At 40.4% G+C, this 18,928-nt stretch overlaps 2 protein-coding genes across 5 annotated transcripts in view; one reads left to right on the top strand and one right to left on the bottom strand.

Annotated features, from left to right (window-relative positions):
• Positions 1-2,121, top strand: part of tpst1 (tyrosylprotein sulfotransferase 1) — a 45,050-nt gene extending 42,929 nt beyond the window's left edge. For both annotated transcript variants that reach the window (XM_084350121.1, XM_084350120.1), the window contains 2 exons: positions 454-520; positions 1,930-2,121. In XM_084350121.1, coding sequence (XP_084206247.1) covers positions 454-489 — 36 coding nt within the window. In that variant the 3' untranslated portion in view covers positions 490-520; positions 1,930-2,121. The remainder of the gene's footprint in view (positions 1-453; positions 521-1,929) is intronic.
• A 1,919-nt stretch (positions 2,122-4,040) lies between these two features.
• The window catches only part of sgsm2 (small G protein signaling modulator 2), a 109,605-nt gene continuing 94,717 nt past the window's right edge, over positions 4,041-18,928 (bottom strand). For all 3 annotated transcript variants that reach the window (XM_084351454.1, XM_084351455.1, XM_084351456.1), the window contains 9 exons: positions 17,351-17,479; positions 17,059-17,241; positions 14,356-14,742; positions 14,013-14,137; positions 12,030-12,112; positions 10,813-10,922; positions 10,614-10,710; positions 10,179-10,346; positions 4,041-7,904 (listed from right to left, as the gene is read on the bottom strand). In XM_084351454.1, coding sequence (XP_084207580.1) covers positions 7,816-7,904; positions 10,179-10,346; positions 10,614-10,710; positions 10,813-10,922; positions 12,030-12,112; positions 14,013-14,137; positions 14,356-14,742; positions 17,059-17,241; positions 17,351-17,479 — 1,371 coding nt within the window. In that variant the 3' untranslated portion in view covers positions 4,041-7,815. The remainder of the gene's footprint in view (positions 7,905-10,178; positions 10,347-10,613; positions 10,711-10,812; positions 10,923-12,029; positions 12,113-14,012; positions 14,138-14,355; positions 14,743-17,058; positions 17,242-17,350; positions 17,480-18,928) is intronic.

Genomic DNA, 18,928 nt, shown 5'->3' with positions numbered 1-18,928 from the left:
CTGCTCACAGTTACTCATCTCTTGTTTTTGACTTGAGTTTCTCGCCATATAACATAGCCTTTTGTTGCTTTCTGGTCTCAGCTTCATGATCGTCTTCATGTTTTGGGTCTTTAGTGGTTCTTTTGTTTGTTAGTTTATTTGTGTTGTCTTACTGTCTCGGTTAAAAAGCCTGATGTTGGCTGAAGAGCACCTCTGCCCTCCTCTGGTAGTTAGACAAACCTACATCTAGTTTTAGAAACACACTTAAGAAGAGTGTGTCTGTCTTGATTTGGTAATAATGCCTTTTCATCAACACAATCATCCTCCTTGTTCACTGAAAATCTATGAGTGAGTGAGGCAGCTGACTGTGGCCATCTTGTGGTATTTCCTTATTTTGCCACAGAGCTGCTCATCATCCTGAGAGAAGATCCTGTAACTGCTGTCTGTGTTCTGTCCTTTTGTTCCTCCATACAGATTCAGAAGTCTGCAGAGAGACCCAACCCCAGTTAGGAGCAGAGGGAGTGCCAGCAGCACAACACAGGTACAACTGGACACGACACATTAACATTTTACATAGCATTATAAATGAAACAGTATACAACATAGTTTGAATAAGCTCCACCTCACCCAGCGTTAATGGTAAAATGCTGTTTACACATGAATAGCTCAGTAAATATCATCAGAGATGCACCGCACGACCAGACAGAGCCCAGAACCAGACTGGCTATGACCGGCCATCTTAACAGATTGTTAATGCTGGTCAGGCTGAAGCACATTTGAACTACTTTATACAAGGATTGGTGTTATAAAATGTGATTTTTCTATAAGATGGCAATATGTTTGTGTGTCTGTCTATGGTTAAATTCTTTATTCTGAATCACTACAGTATTGTCGTGGTCACTGGTGAAGCATCCACAAGAAACATTCCACCAAGGCTTTAAGTAGCTTTACTGTAGGGAAGATCTAGTTTTACTAAACCACTTTTAAAAACCAGGGGGATTAGAGCCAGAACAATTCTGGACTTTTAGGGAAGATTTTACTATCACAACCATTTTTGTAAAGCTTTCAATATAGTTATGAAAGAATTGTGGCTGTCGTGTACTGAGCTGCACATCTGACAGTTCTCTGCAGGACAAACTGTAACGTAGACACTGTTTGTACGTAACATCAAACATACCTTATCTTTGGCATTTCTTGTATCTTTTCTGTGATCAGGTTCTTCAAGTATAAACATGAAAGTTTGTGTGAGAGTATAGTGTCCTATAGGAGAAACTACACACTAGTACATTTGATGAGTTGTCTATTTTCTGTTGAAATATCAAAGTATTTAAATTTAGAAATGTAGTAAACTTTAGAATGATCAATTGTTATTCATTAGGAAAGGATTTCAGAATGCAGCAAAAAACACACAGAGACCCAGTTGACTGTGGTCGGGGTGTCTTGGGAAATATGCCTTTTCCTTTCTTGTCGAGAGTTAGATGGAAAGATTCACTGCACTGCATTAAACACAGAAACAGTTGGCACACTGCAGGGCTCCTATAGCTGCTTTTTAATGCACCAAAGTAGTGACGTTTTGAGCAACACTGCTCTTCATGGGTGTGTCTGATGACAGCAGTTATAGTGGAGCCTATTTAAGAAATAGTCTGGCATATTACCCCCCCACCCCTACTATAGCTCTAGCTTCATATTTAGCATACAGACATGAAAGTGGTGGAAATCTTCTCGTCTGACTGTCAGCAAAAAGGTGAATTAGGATGTTCCCCAAAGTGTAGAACTATTCCTTTAAATGTCAGAGTGTGGACTGGTTTGTGGATGACCGACTCGGAGCATTCAGCTCATAGGAAACTATGTGTGACTGAGTCATGGAGGGTCATAAAATGAAATGATGAATGAAATGTTTCCTCAGAGTCACAGAGGGAACATTGACCAACTGTGCTCTGATTGGAACAGGACTGGGTGCAGTGGGACAGAAAATCATGGACACCATCTCACCATCTCACCAGCTGTGTTGGGCCCGGGCACCTTTCAACGGTCACATGACCCCAGCAGACCAGAGTCAGCCGCTCCTCCTGCGGGCTGCCACCTCTCCTCGTCTATGGAGATCTCTTTGGCCTTCGATGTTGTACTGTACAAAAACAAAAATACTAATACTTCTCACACTCACAGAATGTCTGCTGATTGTTACTTTTCGTGTCACATCATGCTCATCGATTTTTAGAAATGATTTCTGGCTATTTAGAAAAAAAACTCTGTGATTCTGTTGTAAGAAACTGCAGTGAACTGAAATCGCAAGACGTATTTATGAATGGAAAATTAGCTTTTGGAAGATGCAATACCTATTTTAATGTTACATTTTTTTTTTCATGCCTTTGTATTGTGCAATGTCATGGGTACTGATCAGTTTGAAGTATCAACCGTGATAAACAATGCTTTTTTAAAAAACCTGGTGTCACTGTTTTTCTTTTTATAGAAGCATTAATGTCACTTTTCAACCCAAAATAACCAAAGATAAGAGAAACTGATCAATGAAATTTAAAAAAAGATGTTGTCAGCTGATGTGTCTATGTTCTACAGTCAGATCCCCTCTGTGTCTAACATGTGAACATTACTGGGTCACAGCAATAGGTCAACTATCAGTTTTGACACTGTTTACTCACTATGGAGGCACCCACCATCAGAAACATGTGTTTTAGGTTTATTCTCCTGCACCGAGGCACTGACTTAGAATCTGGAGTTGGTCCCACGGCTGCACACTGCTGCTCAGGGACTAGCGCATACTGAGAATGACTGTGATAAAAATATTGTCTTCTTCAGTGTTAAATTGTTAAGTGTCTTCAGTCATTAAAACAAGCTGAAACTTTAGCTGTAGCAAAAATGAACTTTTATCACAGAAACAAAATCTTCCATTCTCCCACAGATCAGTCACATCTTGTGCAAAACAAATCCCAGATTCTCACACACTGCGTGCTGCCACTGCTCAAACACCGATTATCTCTGTGATTGGTGTTGCTTCAATTTCCACATCCCAGTGATTGAACAAGGATGGTAAATAAAAAGACCAACTTCAACCTGCAGTCCTCTCCTGAAACTAGTTCATGGACATTGCATGTAAAGGTCCACTCGTCCTCAGACCTAACCAGTCTGAAAATGCTTTGTATGATACATACAAATATTCACAGTCTGAATTAGTATACTATTACAGAAATGACACGCACAAGATTCCAGTTTTTTTAAGAATGGTTGAAATCAAAGTAGAGGCTGAGATATCCTTCTTCACATAACGCATACATATTCCACAATACAACCAATACCATGATTTCATTACAACCTCCATGCCGGAAAACACCCAAACTGTTTCAATCTGTAGTCTCCAAGCTCATGACTTGAAGATACTTCCATACTTCATGGTGCTGGAATTCCAGCATTATTGTGCCTTTTTGACATATTTCCAGACAGGGAAGTAAACTGACCAGTTCTATAGAGTGTGAGGACATTTTATAATAGAGACAATTTAGATTTTCTCTTAATGTGTTTTGCTCATATATCATATATATATATATCATACCTCACATCCATTTAGACTATATTGATTGTAAATCTGCATTCATTTATTTTGCTTGTCCACTTGGGGACAGTGCAACACTACAGTCACTGTTACAAAGTTTATATAGCAAAGTTGAGTCATGCTTGTGTCCAACAGTCTCTCTGGCCTCCAGCTCCTGTCTGCTGTTTGGTGCTGGGCAGGTGGTTAGACTGCTGCCTGCTGCTGGAACTGATGCTGATGACAGCCATGTGGCTGAAAACAACAGTAAAGTTAAGGGTTGTAAAAACAAGACCATAGACCTAAAGGCATAGTTCACCCAGAAATGAAATTCCATTCATCATCTCCTCCCTCCATGCTGATGGAAAGTCAAGTTAAGTTTCGTAGTCCACAAAACATTTCTGGAATTCATCAGCGAAACAGTGTTGCGGCATTCTCCTAAACAACTGAAGTAGCTGGAGACTTCAACAGAACACCATCTTCTCTGTAGCATCTACAGATAAAGGAAACAACAGCCTGCTAATGAACAAACTCTTATTTAATAATACATTACATTCAAGGCAAATGATACATCCTTACCAATACATATTCAGCAATGCAATCATTGGCTCTCTAAATAAATAGAAATTTGAAATCTTGAAGTCAGTGCACAACATTGAGAAAGAACACTTAACAGTCAACGTGTAACATAGTCTGCACACATTCTGCATTTCTGCACAGTATACACCTCCGACTAGTGCTGCTAAAACCAACATAAAAAATAGATCTCAAAATAAGTTATATATGTTCGGACTGTCTTCATAGAAATATTGGGCTTTCCGTTTGTATTTACAGCAATATAGACTTTGATGGATTTCTCAAACGACAGAAATTGCACAGTAGTCAAAGAATCCAAGATCACCATTTTCAAAAATATTTTACACACAAAGTAAACAGTCAGTCTTCAAGATGCAGTATGAAATTGCACATTGTCGTCATGCCACAGAGGGGGCTGTTTCAAGGCTTTGGTACATAATGTCCTGATTGGAAGAAAAAGCTCTGCCTGGGCTCTGGAGACCCCCGCCGACCCTCCTCCATCACCATGGCAGCAGGGTAGGGGAGGGGGAGAGGCCGTAGCGAGGTACATCCACACCACTGCCCGTTCCTGGGATCAAACTAGCGAATCAGAGAGCCGGATGACTACAGTACACTTCAGGATTGGGGAAGACTCTTGGCACTTGAATCACAGGTGCAGGTCCGTGCTGGATGACCAATCATATGCAGCCGTGTCGGACGTTTAAGGAGGCGAAGAGGGTGGAGATAAAGGGTCACACTGATGAGGGGGATTCCAAACAGTATCAAAAATTTCCCTTTAGATACAAACATGAATATGCTGTCACTGTTAAGCCAAACCTAATACTGACTCATTTGAACACTAGAGAGAGTTTGGCATTAAAAGCAGCTTCTTCTCAGGTATTTTATTTTGTAAAACCTGGAAGCACATCTGTTAGTTGGACCAATCGAGTCCGAGCACATCTTCATTTTCTGTGGCTGGACTTCAGGCAGGAGGAGAATCAGGTTCAACACGGACAATTGCAGCCACTTTTCCTGACAGTGCTGCTGAATGCAGAATGAAGATGAACAGTGTTCATGATGCCTTCAGATCAGTGAGCATGTTTGACTCGAGTCCCCGTTTCAAGGATAAAGGTGCTACTATTCTATATTTCTCTTACTGTCAACCAATCACATGTGCAGACCCAAACCAACAGTGAATGTAAGCTACAAGTATTAGCCGTAGTTTGCGAAAACATCTGTAGTTTAAATAAAAATCTTAGTGTCACAATCATCAATTATCAGAATAATCAGTGACAGAATGTAACTAAGTACAATTTACTCAATTAGATCACTTAAGTACAATTTTGAGGTACTTTATGTGACTACTTTATTTTCCACTCCACTACATTTATTTGAACTTTAATCAGTAGTTACCTTGCAAACTCAGATTATTCAGTGTTGATAGGTTATTAGGTGTGCGACGTGTAACCAATAAGATAGTGTTGTGGGCAGCACATTGGGTGAGACCACAGAGTGGTGAGCCAAAGTAGTGCATTTTTAAATTCTTTTTTTTTTTTCAACAAATTGAAACAAAAACCACTGATACCAATAATCTAGAAGTAGATCAGCTTGACCATTACCGCATTATCTAACAAAGGAATAATATCAGAACATTATAATAATTGTCATTTTATAACAAGAAATGTGCAGACAGGGTGATATACCCCCTTGAAGGTTTTTTTTTTAATTCAGGGGAAAACCTTCAACACTAGTCCTCCTGCTGCAAATATGAAGTATAGCACCAAATGTGTATTAATCCACCTCTGAAAATAGTCCCGTACAAATGCATTAATTACTGTTGTTCATGTTGTGTTTGTTAAAAACGACCGGCTGCTTTTGTAAATTACTGAGCCTCTTTAAAAAAATGAAACTCTGTATTTGAGATCCAGTCTCTCAGTAGATCCCGGTAGGCTTGAGATTGTTGGATGGTTGGTTTTGGTATTTTCATGGGATTTGTTGACATAACTAACAAACATATAGAATAATACCAGCCTTTATTCTTAAAAGGAATATCCACCTTTAGACAATGGCAAATCGAATCAATCTGTTACTTTCTTTCCAACATCAAAGATTTTTCTCGATCATGTTTCACGTCTTACATCGTTTTTCTCTCAGCATGTCACATCTGCTTCTTCTAACCAGCCTCATATCTATAACACCCATTCATTTATCCTTTCAATGTGCTCTCAGTCACTGTGATTTTTCAGCTCAATGTCCTTGAAAGTTTAGCCAACCTCGCAGAAGCTGGCAGCAGCCAGGCTTTTAGAAATACTGAGGTCAAGAGTCCAAACATTTTTGAGTAGCTACAAAATAAACTCTTCAATAATAACAGTAGGGGGGAAATCATAAAATGTGAGTTAGTATTTGTTAATGTAACTTTTTTATGTTTAAAAGTTGTGAAATTTAAATGTTGTTTGATAATACATCCCTTAAATTTAAGAACGATTTAAGAACGATTTTTGCATAAAAAGTGTTAGATTTTAAGATATTTACAGTCTTAAAAACCTTATATGCGTAAAACGTTTGTTATTCCCTCATTCACTCATTAAACGCCTCCACTTCGCAGGAATACACGCCCCCTGTGGTCGCTCTGATCCTGTACCGAAATCATGGCATTACAAAATAGAGATAGAAGTTTTACATTACAGGAATGAGGATGGCCTGTGTGCTTTTGTCATTACTGTTGTGCTCTGCCGTTATGTTTCCTCTGACTTGGAACAAGGTTTAAACATGCTTTAACACTGACTAACATCCTCAGGAAAGTTGGCTGCAATTCACTCTCTCTTCTTCAGTTTCTCAACAGTGGCCTCTTGTGGCGCCTCCGGCCCCCACCGACTCTGGTGAGGCCTTCACGGGCACCATGAAGGAAACCATCACAAAAAGTGCAACTAAGTACCTTGGGCTGTTACTGATAAAGGCAACATTTGTGTGACAATATACTCTTGGACAAAAAGAAAAAGGGGGAGGGGGTATAAACACACATGCTTGTTGTAGAAAACACTCATGAAAAGGTAGTTGGCACAGTCCATTTGGTCACTAATGAAAACTTCTTCGTGGCTAAGTCTTCTGCTCCTCTGACAGTGTTGTATGTAAATCCTGCACTCCCACACTCTGGTGTCCTCCGCTGACACTGCATGGAGGAACACATCTGTCACACACTGACAATGCTTCAGCCTTCCTGACAGGCATCCATTATGTTCTGCCCAGAGTCAGGACAAGGATGACACTCTAGAGTATTGATAGAGCTAATGTTGTTTCTGAGTGTGTGTGTGTGTGTGTGTATGTATGTGTTTGTGACTGGTTTCATGCACGCACACAAGCTCTGTACGACTGGGGAGACTCAAGAATGCGTTCACAGTGTGATCAAACTCACAAGCATGCAGACAAATCCACATGTCTGAACAGACACCATGGGCATTCCATGTGAAGGTAAATGTAAACAGATTGAGGCTGAGCTCCAGAGCCAGGCCGCCTCAGCAGTACTCCTGCACCACTCCCAGGGCCTTCATCTGGGCAGGGAGGAGACCTGGACACCCCGGACCTGCTCTGGATAGGTGGAGGCCTGGAAACACGCTGTCTCTGAGGGATGAGGAAGAGCTGAGTGTCCTGTAGGGTTGGGCTCTCCTCCTCTTTCTCCTCCTTCTCCTTCTCCTTCTCCTCCTCCTCCTCCTCCTCCTCCTCCTCCTCCTCCTCCTCTACAGTCACTTGTTGTCCATCAGAGACTGGACTTTGTGCACCAGCTCACGAGCTATCTTCAAGATATGTTGGACATCATGACGCTCAGCCATCTCTGTGGATCAGACACATTGTCAGAGAAGCAGCTACAGAAATATACATGTAAAGTACATTTTACACATCACATGTTTGGTTTGCTACACGGCTGATTTGATGTTGAATGATGCTTCACACAGACTCAGTGTCTTTGCATGCAGCTAACCACCTTCTCTAACGTGGCCTCATGTCACACACACACACTCCTTCAGCCTGGAGCATATCACACCCATATGTGATATCAGTGAGCACCACCATTGTTTCTTTGTTCTCTCCTATTAATGAAACAAGTTGTTATCCACCATCTTGGACCTGAGTCCAACGCTTCGATCAGCCATCTTGCGGCGTGGTACTTTGAACCGTCGCCACAATTTTGCTTTTGTTCTTCCAGACACACACACACACACACACACACACACACACACACACACACACACACACACACACACACACACACACACACACACACACACACACACACACACACACACACCTGTATATAGTACATGTTAGTTAGAGTGTGTGTTTTCATCTTTGTGTTAAATAAAAGGTTTTGAACCTTCATGCTGTCTATGTAATGTTGTACAAGAGTGAATGTTGTCAACCTCGACTCTGTCAAGGACTCCAGGATCCGTCATCCATTATAGCTGTTATGGTAAATTTAGTTGTAGTTATTAAGTTAATTATTAATCAGAGTAACAAAGAGTTTAGTACCTTTTTATGAGACTGATTCGGTGAATTGGCTATTTTTTCCCTTCTTCACCCGAGGTGATTTAATGAAAATTGGATCTTATCATTAATCATAATTAATAATTATCCCTGATAATCATTAAATATTATTGATAGCCAAACTTAACCCAAAACTCCCTATTAATGTTGCATTAAGCACTACAGTCTGTAACTCCAAACTCAAAGTACTTTTACCTCCAAACTGAACACAGCACAAGTTTACAGTAACTGAATGTACTGAAGTACTTTAGCTGTCACATTGAACTGCAGTTCACAGTTTAACACTTCATGTTCTTCTGAACAGAAACTCTCAGTCCTGCTGTGTGTTTAGCTCAACTGTAAGAGGTTTGCTCAGTCAGCTGTTAGCTCAAATATAAATGTATGAATGGCACTGGGCCATTCTCCCCCTCGGGGATGACAGAATATGTACTTATTGCGAACAATCCCAAATGATAAATTGAAGCGACTACTTCTAACTACGAAGGAGCACATCTTACCACAGTTATCTCTCTTTCACAGCACTGTGTTAGTGCATGACCTTGCTTGCCGTTGTACTAGTTAAACCAAGAGGGCACTGCAAATCCATACTGATATTCATAGCTGGAGCAGCCCTCAGAGATGCACATACCGTTTCTGCTGCGAGGGGATCACTGCAGGTAATGTCATTAATATGTTCCTCATTCATTCATTTCCAATTATTTTTTGTTGGATCCAAAACACACCCATGACTAAAGAAGAGACTAAATACAACCAGATTATGCACTGTTTAACTGGCAAAATGGAGTTGGACACGCCCTAAATGCAGCTGTGCCATGGACTTTAGACAATGCACCATTGATGGTTATATAATATAATAATAATAATAATAATAATAATAATAATAATAATAATAATAATAATAATAATAGGGCCCCATATTTCCTCATGCTCCTCTCCTTTCTGGGGTCCCCCAGTGGTCTGTCTGGGGTCCCCTTTTATTTTCTTATACTATACATGCTACCCCTGGGGCAAGTTATGCATAGGCATAATAGTGATTTTCAGTACTAGGTGAGCGACACACAGCTGTACATTTCTTTAAAGCCTGGCATCATGGTATTATGTCCTGCCTCACTGACAGTAAGAGATGGAGGTCCAAAAAGTTCCTGCAGAAGATCTCCAAATCAGATGTAATTACGATGGACGGTCTGACACCTCAGCACTAGCAACGTTAATGAGCTCTAATCAATTCTGGGTGTCTAATATAATAATGTTAACAAAGAGTTCTTTAACTTTGGACTCAGACTTGTGTTATGATGCTCAGGTGGCTACAGTGACATAGTCCCGCTTTGTCCAACTGAGAGAAGTGACCACATCACACCAGTTCTTGCCATCCTTCACTGGTTACTTGTGAGAATTGATCTGAGTTCTTAAACCTGACCTGGCCTTTGCTGTTCAGGCTCCTCAGCTGTGATACTCCCTGCCAGGGGGTCACTAAACACATTTCACTACAAAATATAACTGGTCACAACAAACTAAGAAACACTAAATGTACATACACACTATACTGAATGTGAACGCCTCTTACCATTGAAGAACTTGATAATGTCAGTGAAGTCCATGTTGTTGTCGATGATGATCTCTCTGTAAACTGTGACCAGAGCCAAGGCCAGGAACAGGACAAAGTGCTGTGAGGAAATCCTGGGAGCCACCCAGATCACCTCCCACACTGCAAACACATCCTCGTACAGAAGCTCTACACACACACACACACACACACACACACACACACACACACACACACACACACACACACACACACACACACACACACACACACACACATTTTTATAACTCCCCTCAGTTGTGAGATCCCCCCATGCTGATGTCTTAACTAACCACGAGCAGTGTGTGGTGTAGCTCAAACTCTGCAAACTGTGTGAGTGTGATCAGCAGTCTTTTGGCCCCACAGTAGTCAAAATGACTAAAATCAGAGGTAAGTGAGATTGAAGGACATGTTCACCTCTCTTGAAGTCCAGCAGGAACCAGCGGTAACAGAAATAGAAGTGAGTGTAATCTCCATTCTGCTGCATCAGTTCAAACAGCTCTGAGTCCAGGATCTGACATCAAAGTGAGAGAATGGACAATGTCAGTGGGTTTTAATAGAAGTGACACACATTGTCTCTTTCACACATGCATACACAGTAAGAGTTATCCATCACCTGGATCAGTGACCTCATGTTGGCAAAGTGTGTGTCCATGGCTCCACCATTAGGGAAGTTCTGACTCATCCTCTTCATTAGCTGAGTGAAACAGCTGTACGCCAGGCACTCTGTCTCACACACACACACACACACACACACACACACACACACACACACACACACACACACACACACACACACACACACACACACACACAGACGAACAGGAAGAACATGGGTTCATGTTGCCAGGACAGCACTTAAACTGTTGCTTTGTCTGTCACACAACCACCCACGACATTAACACACTGAAATAATTATTTTCAGCAACAAACACTATTTCCCAATTTAATTTCAAACATGAAATGATAAATGTAAAAAAAAAGTATTTTACTGCTGTGCCAGCCACTGTATATGTAGGGTTATTGATGACTTTTTAAGCAGACAGTTTAAAGGATATAATAAGCCAAAAATAAAAATCCAGTCATCATCTCCTCCCCCCATGCTGATGGAAAGTCAGGTGACGTTTCGTAGTCCACAAAACATTTCTGGAACTTCACAGCAAAACAGTGTTGCAGCACTTTCTGAAGTCGCTGGGGACTTGTTTTGAAATGTAGAAAACAACAAAAAAACATCAAATGGCTCCATACAGCTAAATCACGAGATCCAAAATTGATTTGAAAAGATGTTGATTACCCCCTCAATGTGCAGTCAAGCTTGTCAACCTGCTTCAGACGAGGTGCAAGCTAACACTTTTAGCTTCGCAGCTACAGTGAAGATTTAACATCTATTTGGGATCTCCAGAAACTTGTATTACAGCAGATGAGCTATATGGAGCTAGTTTATGTTTGTTTTTGTTTATTTTAGTATTTTTAGTTTGGCAGAATGCTGCAATGCTGTTTCACTGTGGAGCTCCAGAAATGTTTTGTGGACTATGACTATGAAATCTACCTCCCAGACTGTTCACTTTAAGTTACCTGACCTATATACACATCAAACAGTCCTCCCTGTGTGTGATGTTTGATTTTTGTATAACTAAGCTTCACAGTTGTGCATAAAAGCGCACATGGCTGCTATTACATTTGTAATGCAAGTGTGAAGTTGATTATTTCTTTTATTAAATGAGGCATATTAGCTTCAATTCTGTAATGACTACTAGAGCTATTTTTAGTCTGTGCCATTTACAATAATTAAAGTCAGGAGATAAGAGTTGTGTGATGATTCTTTCTTCTCACCATCATCCAGTATGACCATGAGCGGAGCGAGCAGGTCACACATGCCCTGAACGTAGCCCATCTCCAAATGCTCCCACACATAGCTGCGGACAAGAAGGAGACAAACCAGAGCAAACAAATCAAACTGAGAGATTTAATGTTCATGTCACTCTGTGGGTGGGCTGCTTGTGGGTATGTTTGCTCAAGTGCCATAGTGGAGGGCAAATTTTAAACTATGGGACCTTTTTCTACTTAGTACTTTTACTCCACTAAACTTTATTAAAAAATACTAAACATTTGACTCTACTTTATCTTTCTGACGGATATAGTCATTAGTTACTTTGATGATTTTTATTTCAGATATAAACTTGCCATCTGGTGAATGTAGGACCAATATTTACTCTCTTTCAGCTTGATTCAACTGATGGGACAAACATCTGACTCTGCTGAACGTCCATGTGCTAACTCTCTCTGCCTGCTGTTTGGTGCTGAGCAGGTAGTGAACTGTGGTTTTATCAGAGCCACCTACTGAAACTGACAATGATGAGAGTGGTGAGAGTGAATCAAAACAAGTTGTGGGCTGTAAAAATAAACCCAATAGCTGAAAACGCCCCAGAGCACCACAGAGTTGAGGGGAACAGCACAGCTGGCCAAAAATAATTGGTTGGTTTGTAGCTACAGGTGACATCTTACTATAAAACAAGGAATCTCTGTTTGTCTGTTTGCGGTTCACACACCTCGAGAACCATTCATCAGATCTACTTCAAACTTGGCAGGTTTGTTGCAGAGGACCCAAAGAAGTGTTTAAGGTTTACAATGGAATTCTTTCCATATTTTACATATCAAACCTTTAACATCTTAGCATGAATGTGCTGTGACCAGAGCATAAATAAGTATCTCATCAACCACAGCTCAGAGAACAGGAAGTTAATTATTCCTTTAGCTCAGTGTCAGTTATCAGGTTCTTGGTGTCTAGTCAGCCTGGATATAATTTAACATTTTGCAACACCTGTGCGTGTTCAGTGGCTGAGTTTCAGTAGTGACACCAAAGCAATACTTTATTCAATTGTTTACTTTGAGAACTTTGAAAACACTTTGAAACACTTTTGACTGAGAACTTTAATTATGATCTTCAACAAAACCCTTTTTACCATTTAACAAAAGAAGCAAAAGAACTTAAATGGTCAGTATTATATATAAAACACAAGCAGCTGTACAAGAACACAATCAGAAATTGGCAAAACTTTGAATTAAATCCGGCAATGTCTGATCAAAGAATTAAAAGAAAACGTATGAATCTAACCAGATATTTGATGCCAACTTTCGGTACTTGACAGTTCTCAACACAAAAAAGCGCTTAGATTAAATTCTCAGCTCTATTTTCTATTTCTAAAATCAGCCACCAGGCTGGAACATCAGGCCTGAAGGCAGCGCAGTGGGTTAGTAGTCCTGACAGACAGAGGCCAGCTCGCTTCTGTCTGTCAGGACTTGCATGTTCTCATCATGTATGAATAGGTTTACCCCGGGTGCTCCGGTTTCCCTATCCACGATAAATCAGAAAAAGAAAAAAAAAATCATAATGTAATTTGCATTATTATTAAATATATTATTATTGATTGTTATATTAAAACTTCAATAAATCCTACAAATATATGTGCCTTTTCTGAAAAGTTGTTTTTCTGTAGAGCACTGTGAAGTTTTCATACTGTTGTCTGGTTCAGAGTATTAAAGTGTGATATAATCCAATACTGTGATGAAAAGGTTGATGTTCCTTGACAAATACAAACTGCAGGTTTATATGTATTATTAGTTCAATGTTGCACTATTTACAACTCTGCGAGCTTTAGACTTGTGTCACTATAAAGCCCAGAATCTCAATAATCAATACCACATTTCAAGCAATCCAACAGGCACATTTAACGTGCACTGCACTAGTACAGTTATAAATGAAGCACTGTGGTGCTACAGAAACAGGACGCCTTACAAATCATATTCTCCACATACCTGCACATGATGTTGCGTAGCTTCTCCAGGTTGGCCGTGGTGAAGTAATAATAATTACGGTCGCAGCGCTGCACATCTTTGTCTATCCTGTGCAAGTTGAGGGCGACTGTGTCCAACAGCTCGATCTGCACAGAAAGAACATTGCTGTCAACATTAGTGAGCGACAAAGTGTAAATCATAGCTTTTAGTCTCACTTTGGGCTTTTTATGTGTTTTACTATGAACAACCTGAGCCTGTCCATCTGCTACTTTGGCTCATTGCAAGATACCATATGTCTTCCCCACTTGTTGTAGACGCACTCAGTCAGATTCAATAAACGAACATATTGTCATACTGTACATACCGTATATGAGGAGAGTGAAGGTGATATTCCCTCTGCAACCGCTCCATTGGTCACCAGTTTGTCCAGCTGACTGCAAAGCCTGTCTTCAGTCAGAGAGTCCTGTCGCCCCCCGAGCACACCCGGAGTGCTGCCCTCCTCCCCTACCCCCCCTTCCTCCTCCGTACTCTGACCATCGTCTATGCTTGACAGGATCTGGGAATGAGCAGAGGTCACTGAGTAGTTTCTGGAGGAGGGGAGACCCGAGTCGGGGGAGTCAAACTCCACCAGAGGGCGCTCCTCTGGGGGGAGGGCTGCAGGGGGAACCAGGGTGGTCATGGTGGGGGTACTGTCCTCTCCACTGGGGGTCTCCTGGCTCCCAGCGTCCGGCTCATCCACAGACATAAACACCTGAAGAAGGATGGAACTTTAGAAGTGATAGAGGAGGACAGTGCTGGCGGTGACGCAGGGTGGGACCATAAATCAGATGGCTTATGATTTCACCAAGGAAATCAGGAATTTTGATTTCTCATTTAGCATTTCTGTTAAAAATTGCAAAAGCTCACCCTACCTCCTTTACTGAACGTGTGTTTATATACTGTACCTGTCAGGACCATATGATTATTATTATTTTATATTGGTTGAATCTGGTTGCTGATGCTAATTCATGTCAAAAATATAACATAATCCAGCCTGCAAAATTATTTTTTATTTAATTATTTTTCTTAGTTGTGTGACACTAATTTAAACAACTCCTTCATATGCAGTTGAAATAAAAACACAATTCTATTAAAAAAGGCGAGTAGATTTTTATTACAAGTAGAATAGTCTCAGGAAATGCAATGTCGTCAGTTGGCACTGCTGTTGTTCATCAAAAATGTGTCTACAGAGCAAAACAGTAGTCATTTTTCGGCATTTATAGAGAGCATATGTCAGGGAGTAGTTTTATCCAATCTGTGGGAGTACTGACCAAGAAGGAGCTGTTTGATGAAGAGCTGCAGGTGACGGGATGCACACCTCCAACTTCTCAGAGAGGTAACAACTCTTTTACCCTCATTAATGTGATCAGGTTATCTGTTACGAGTTTAAATCTGACATATTGCCAAACAGGTGCGTTGCTTTACTCTTTGACAACAAATCCTTTGCCATTGCCTTGTCAGTCAGCTCTCTCCACACTAAGGTTAAATGTGACGTGTTGCGCTGCTGCGTTGTTGCTGGACCCACTGCAGCACGGAGTAGACACCTCCGGTCGTAGCGTCCGTTGATGACTATTGATTTATTAAAAAGCAAAATGATGGTGGGAGTGGTGGCCAAGTGATGAAGAGTAAAGAGTTTGAGACCCCTGACTTAAATTAACCATAGTTTTGTATAGCCAGACCTCTTCCCACAGTGCTCTGCCTGCACTAGAGATACGTCTAGCCTGTCAATGGCATCATATCCCCTTTACCCAGATTCAAGTTATGATCTGAGCTTTGTGACGATCTTTAAAATGATTAACCCTAACCTTAACTAATGGACTGAAATAGGTAAGTAAGTAATAGCTGAACGTGTCAATTCACACCTTGCATTAAATGCGTCTTAGCAACAATTATATCAAGTAGATCACAACAACAATCAGTTTAATCTTAATTATGAAAAGGTATGACAGTGCACACCTCAGGGAGAGAGATTTACATGGTCATTCACAAAAGAATATGGTGCGTAGTTCCTCTGGAATTTTTTTTCTTTTGACCTATTCTTATTATTAATGTAAAAAATAAATCATTATTTCTGATTAAATTAATGTTTTTTGGTAATGCATTAGTGACCCCCACAGATCTGTGATTTAACAGCTTTCATGGAAGGCAACTTGAACCCTGCCCTGTTTTTACCCTCTCTAGTTGCTATAACTTCTGGGGAAACACGGGAAACACCAGATGATACATCACAGTGAGTGAGAAAACAAAGCAAACTAGTCAGTTAGCCACTCTGTTTAGCATTGCTTGTGTTGCTCACTCACAGAGAGATTTTCATCAGCAACTCCTACACTACTTCACCACATCATCAAACTACAATTTTCTGGTCTCGTTTTGAGAGACTGGCAGAAATGTCACATGTACTGTGTGTTTAACAAAGCTCCTGCAGGGCCACAGGAAACATTATATAACATCTTATCAACTAGTTCCAACCAAGCAATCTGTTGGTCAACAAGACATTTAGAGCGTTCAGCATCCAGCAGCTGTGCCGGTGAGCAGGCTGCATGGAGCTACTAGCATAATAATACATGTGAAGTTTACAGATGCAGGAGCTGAATCTGTCTGTGGTAAACACATTCAGCAGGTGTCTTAGTTGTAACAAGTGTTTATAAATGCAGAATTTATTCAGTTTGATAATATTGCTTAATTAATTCACAGGCTGAGTAGAACAGATTTTAATGTATAAAATTGATGACGGGTGTAAGATTGTGAAGTTGTCCTGAAGGAGAACGAGTTATTGATCGGTTATCGGCCATGTTACCATTGCTGAATGTGAACTGTAAGGCACAGTGTGTTCTATATAAAGCTTAGATACAATGAACATGAAACAAATAATAGCATGTGTGATAATGTCTGAACGATGCTATTTAGAACATTTGGGTTAGGTCTGAGCTTTAGTCAGGCTCAGTTCAATATAGCATAACTCTCTATATTATTAAGTCTAATAAGGAGTCAGATGCTTGTTGGATGGATGTCATACGGGTTTCTTCACCTCGTTGCTGAGTGTGGAGTCTCTGTGAACGAGTCGCAGCACGTGGCTGTCGATGCTGCTGCCTGATGAGAGCTTGGCAAAGATGGCCGACTGCATCTCCTTCTCCCTCTGCCTGACGATCACCTCGCAGGCCTTCCACTCCCGCATCACCTGCTGGTAGCGCTCACTGATCTTCGCATCAATCTTCACAAGAAACAGAAAAGACAATCACACATTGTTAATTTTAAATTTAAGTGAAAACTTAAGACAAGTAATATGTGTGTGTGTGTGTGTGTGTGTGTGTGTGCTGTACCTGACTCATGTCCTTTTTGCCCATGCCGAACTTGTAGTGTCCCAGCAGGAAAGGCCAAACTTCCTTCCTGATGTCGTGCTGCACCCCACCATAATAAACCAACCTTAGCAGTTCCAGCTCCTTATAGTTCTACACACACACACACACGCACGCACACACACACACACACACACACACACACACACACAGAGGAAGTTAATAGCAATATAAACCAAAAGAGGAAGAAAGATGACAGGAAGAAGCAGCCTGGTGTGAGTGGTGAAAGGAAAAAGAGAAAGAGGAAGTGCATCAATAATGGAAGCAGAGAAAGAGTGATTGCGATCCATACGGAGGAAGATGTAGATGAGTGCAGAAGATAAAGGACACAGATATGAATAGAGTGTAAATTAGTAATGATGACTTTGTCGGAGTTGATGAATGATTACAGTGGCTGCTTTAATAGCTACGATGGTATCACACGGCACTCTGTAATGAGACTTCATTTCACTGAAACTCATTAAATTTTCATTAGAGAGGGGAGAGGGGTGGAGACTACAGGAGCGGTACACCATCCCTGACTTACAATTAATATACAGCAAAAGATGTTAGATTATATAATGAGGGAATGACAGAATAATAGAAAAACAGTTCATTAAGAGGTAACTGAAGTTCAATTATGAAGTAAAACTAAACTTTTATGAAGTTTAAACACAATTAACAGTGTGAGCTTTCAAATTCAAGGCAACAACAGGGAAGAAATAACACAGAGTAATACATATAGATGTGAACAGAGCACTGTGAGGCCTCACAACGCTCCCAAACAGTGGTGATGAGTTCAGGTGCTTGGGTATTTCCATGCTATGCTACATTCTATTTCTATTACGCTGCATTTAAAAGGGGAATTTTGCATTTTCACTCCACTGAATAGTAACGTTCCAGATTATAAGACCATCTTATTTAAAACATGAAGAATTACAGTAAATTCATCCAATTCAGCATCAGAAACACTGATCCAATAATAAAATATACAGTGATGCTTCTAAATGTTTTATAATTGTTTTCATGGCGCTATTTTCTCTTGCTGTAATGTTTTACTCTTTCTCTTTATCCTTTTGTCCTTTTGTAAAGAACTTTAAATCTTTTAAAATTAGTACATTACAATATAACACTCCATATTGTGCCATGTACATATTTAGTGAATTTTTCTACTAATATATTTGTACACTTACCTATGTAAAATGCTGAGTGTAAGCCATCTACTTGTAATTTCTACATTTAAGTATTACTGCTACTTTTACTTGGAAAAAAAAAAAATCTCCAGACTTCCTCCACCTCTGTCCAAACAGGGAAGCATGAATATCAGAAGCCCAGGTAAAAAAAAAAAAGAAGAAGCTTCAGATGGTTCAAGAATAAAGCTGTCATTGTCATATGTCCTTCATTGTAAAGCAACCCCATGAGGAGACCAAAACCAAAAATGTGTTTCTCCTCTCAGTCCGCTCTGACCTGCCTGCTCTACTGCTGTGGCTGGTTTTCACCGTAGATCTAAATCTTTATAAACAGGTGACAATTACAATTACAGTTTTAGCAAAAGTACTCAAA

The sequence above is a fragment of the Pagrus pagrus genome (assembly GCF_965226575.1).
Source record: "Pagrus pagrus genome assembly, chromosome: 4".
NCBI lineage: Eukaryota > Metazoa > Chordata > Actinopteri > Spariformes > Sparidae > Pagrus > Pagrus pagrus.
Note: the sequence above shows the minus strand (reverse complement) of the source record. Positions and strands in the feature narration are given on the sequence as shown.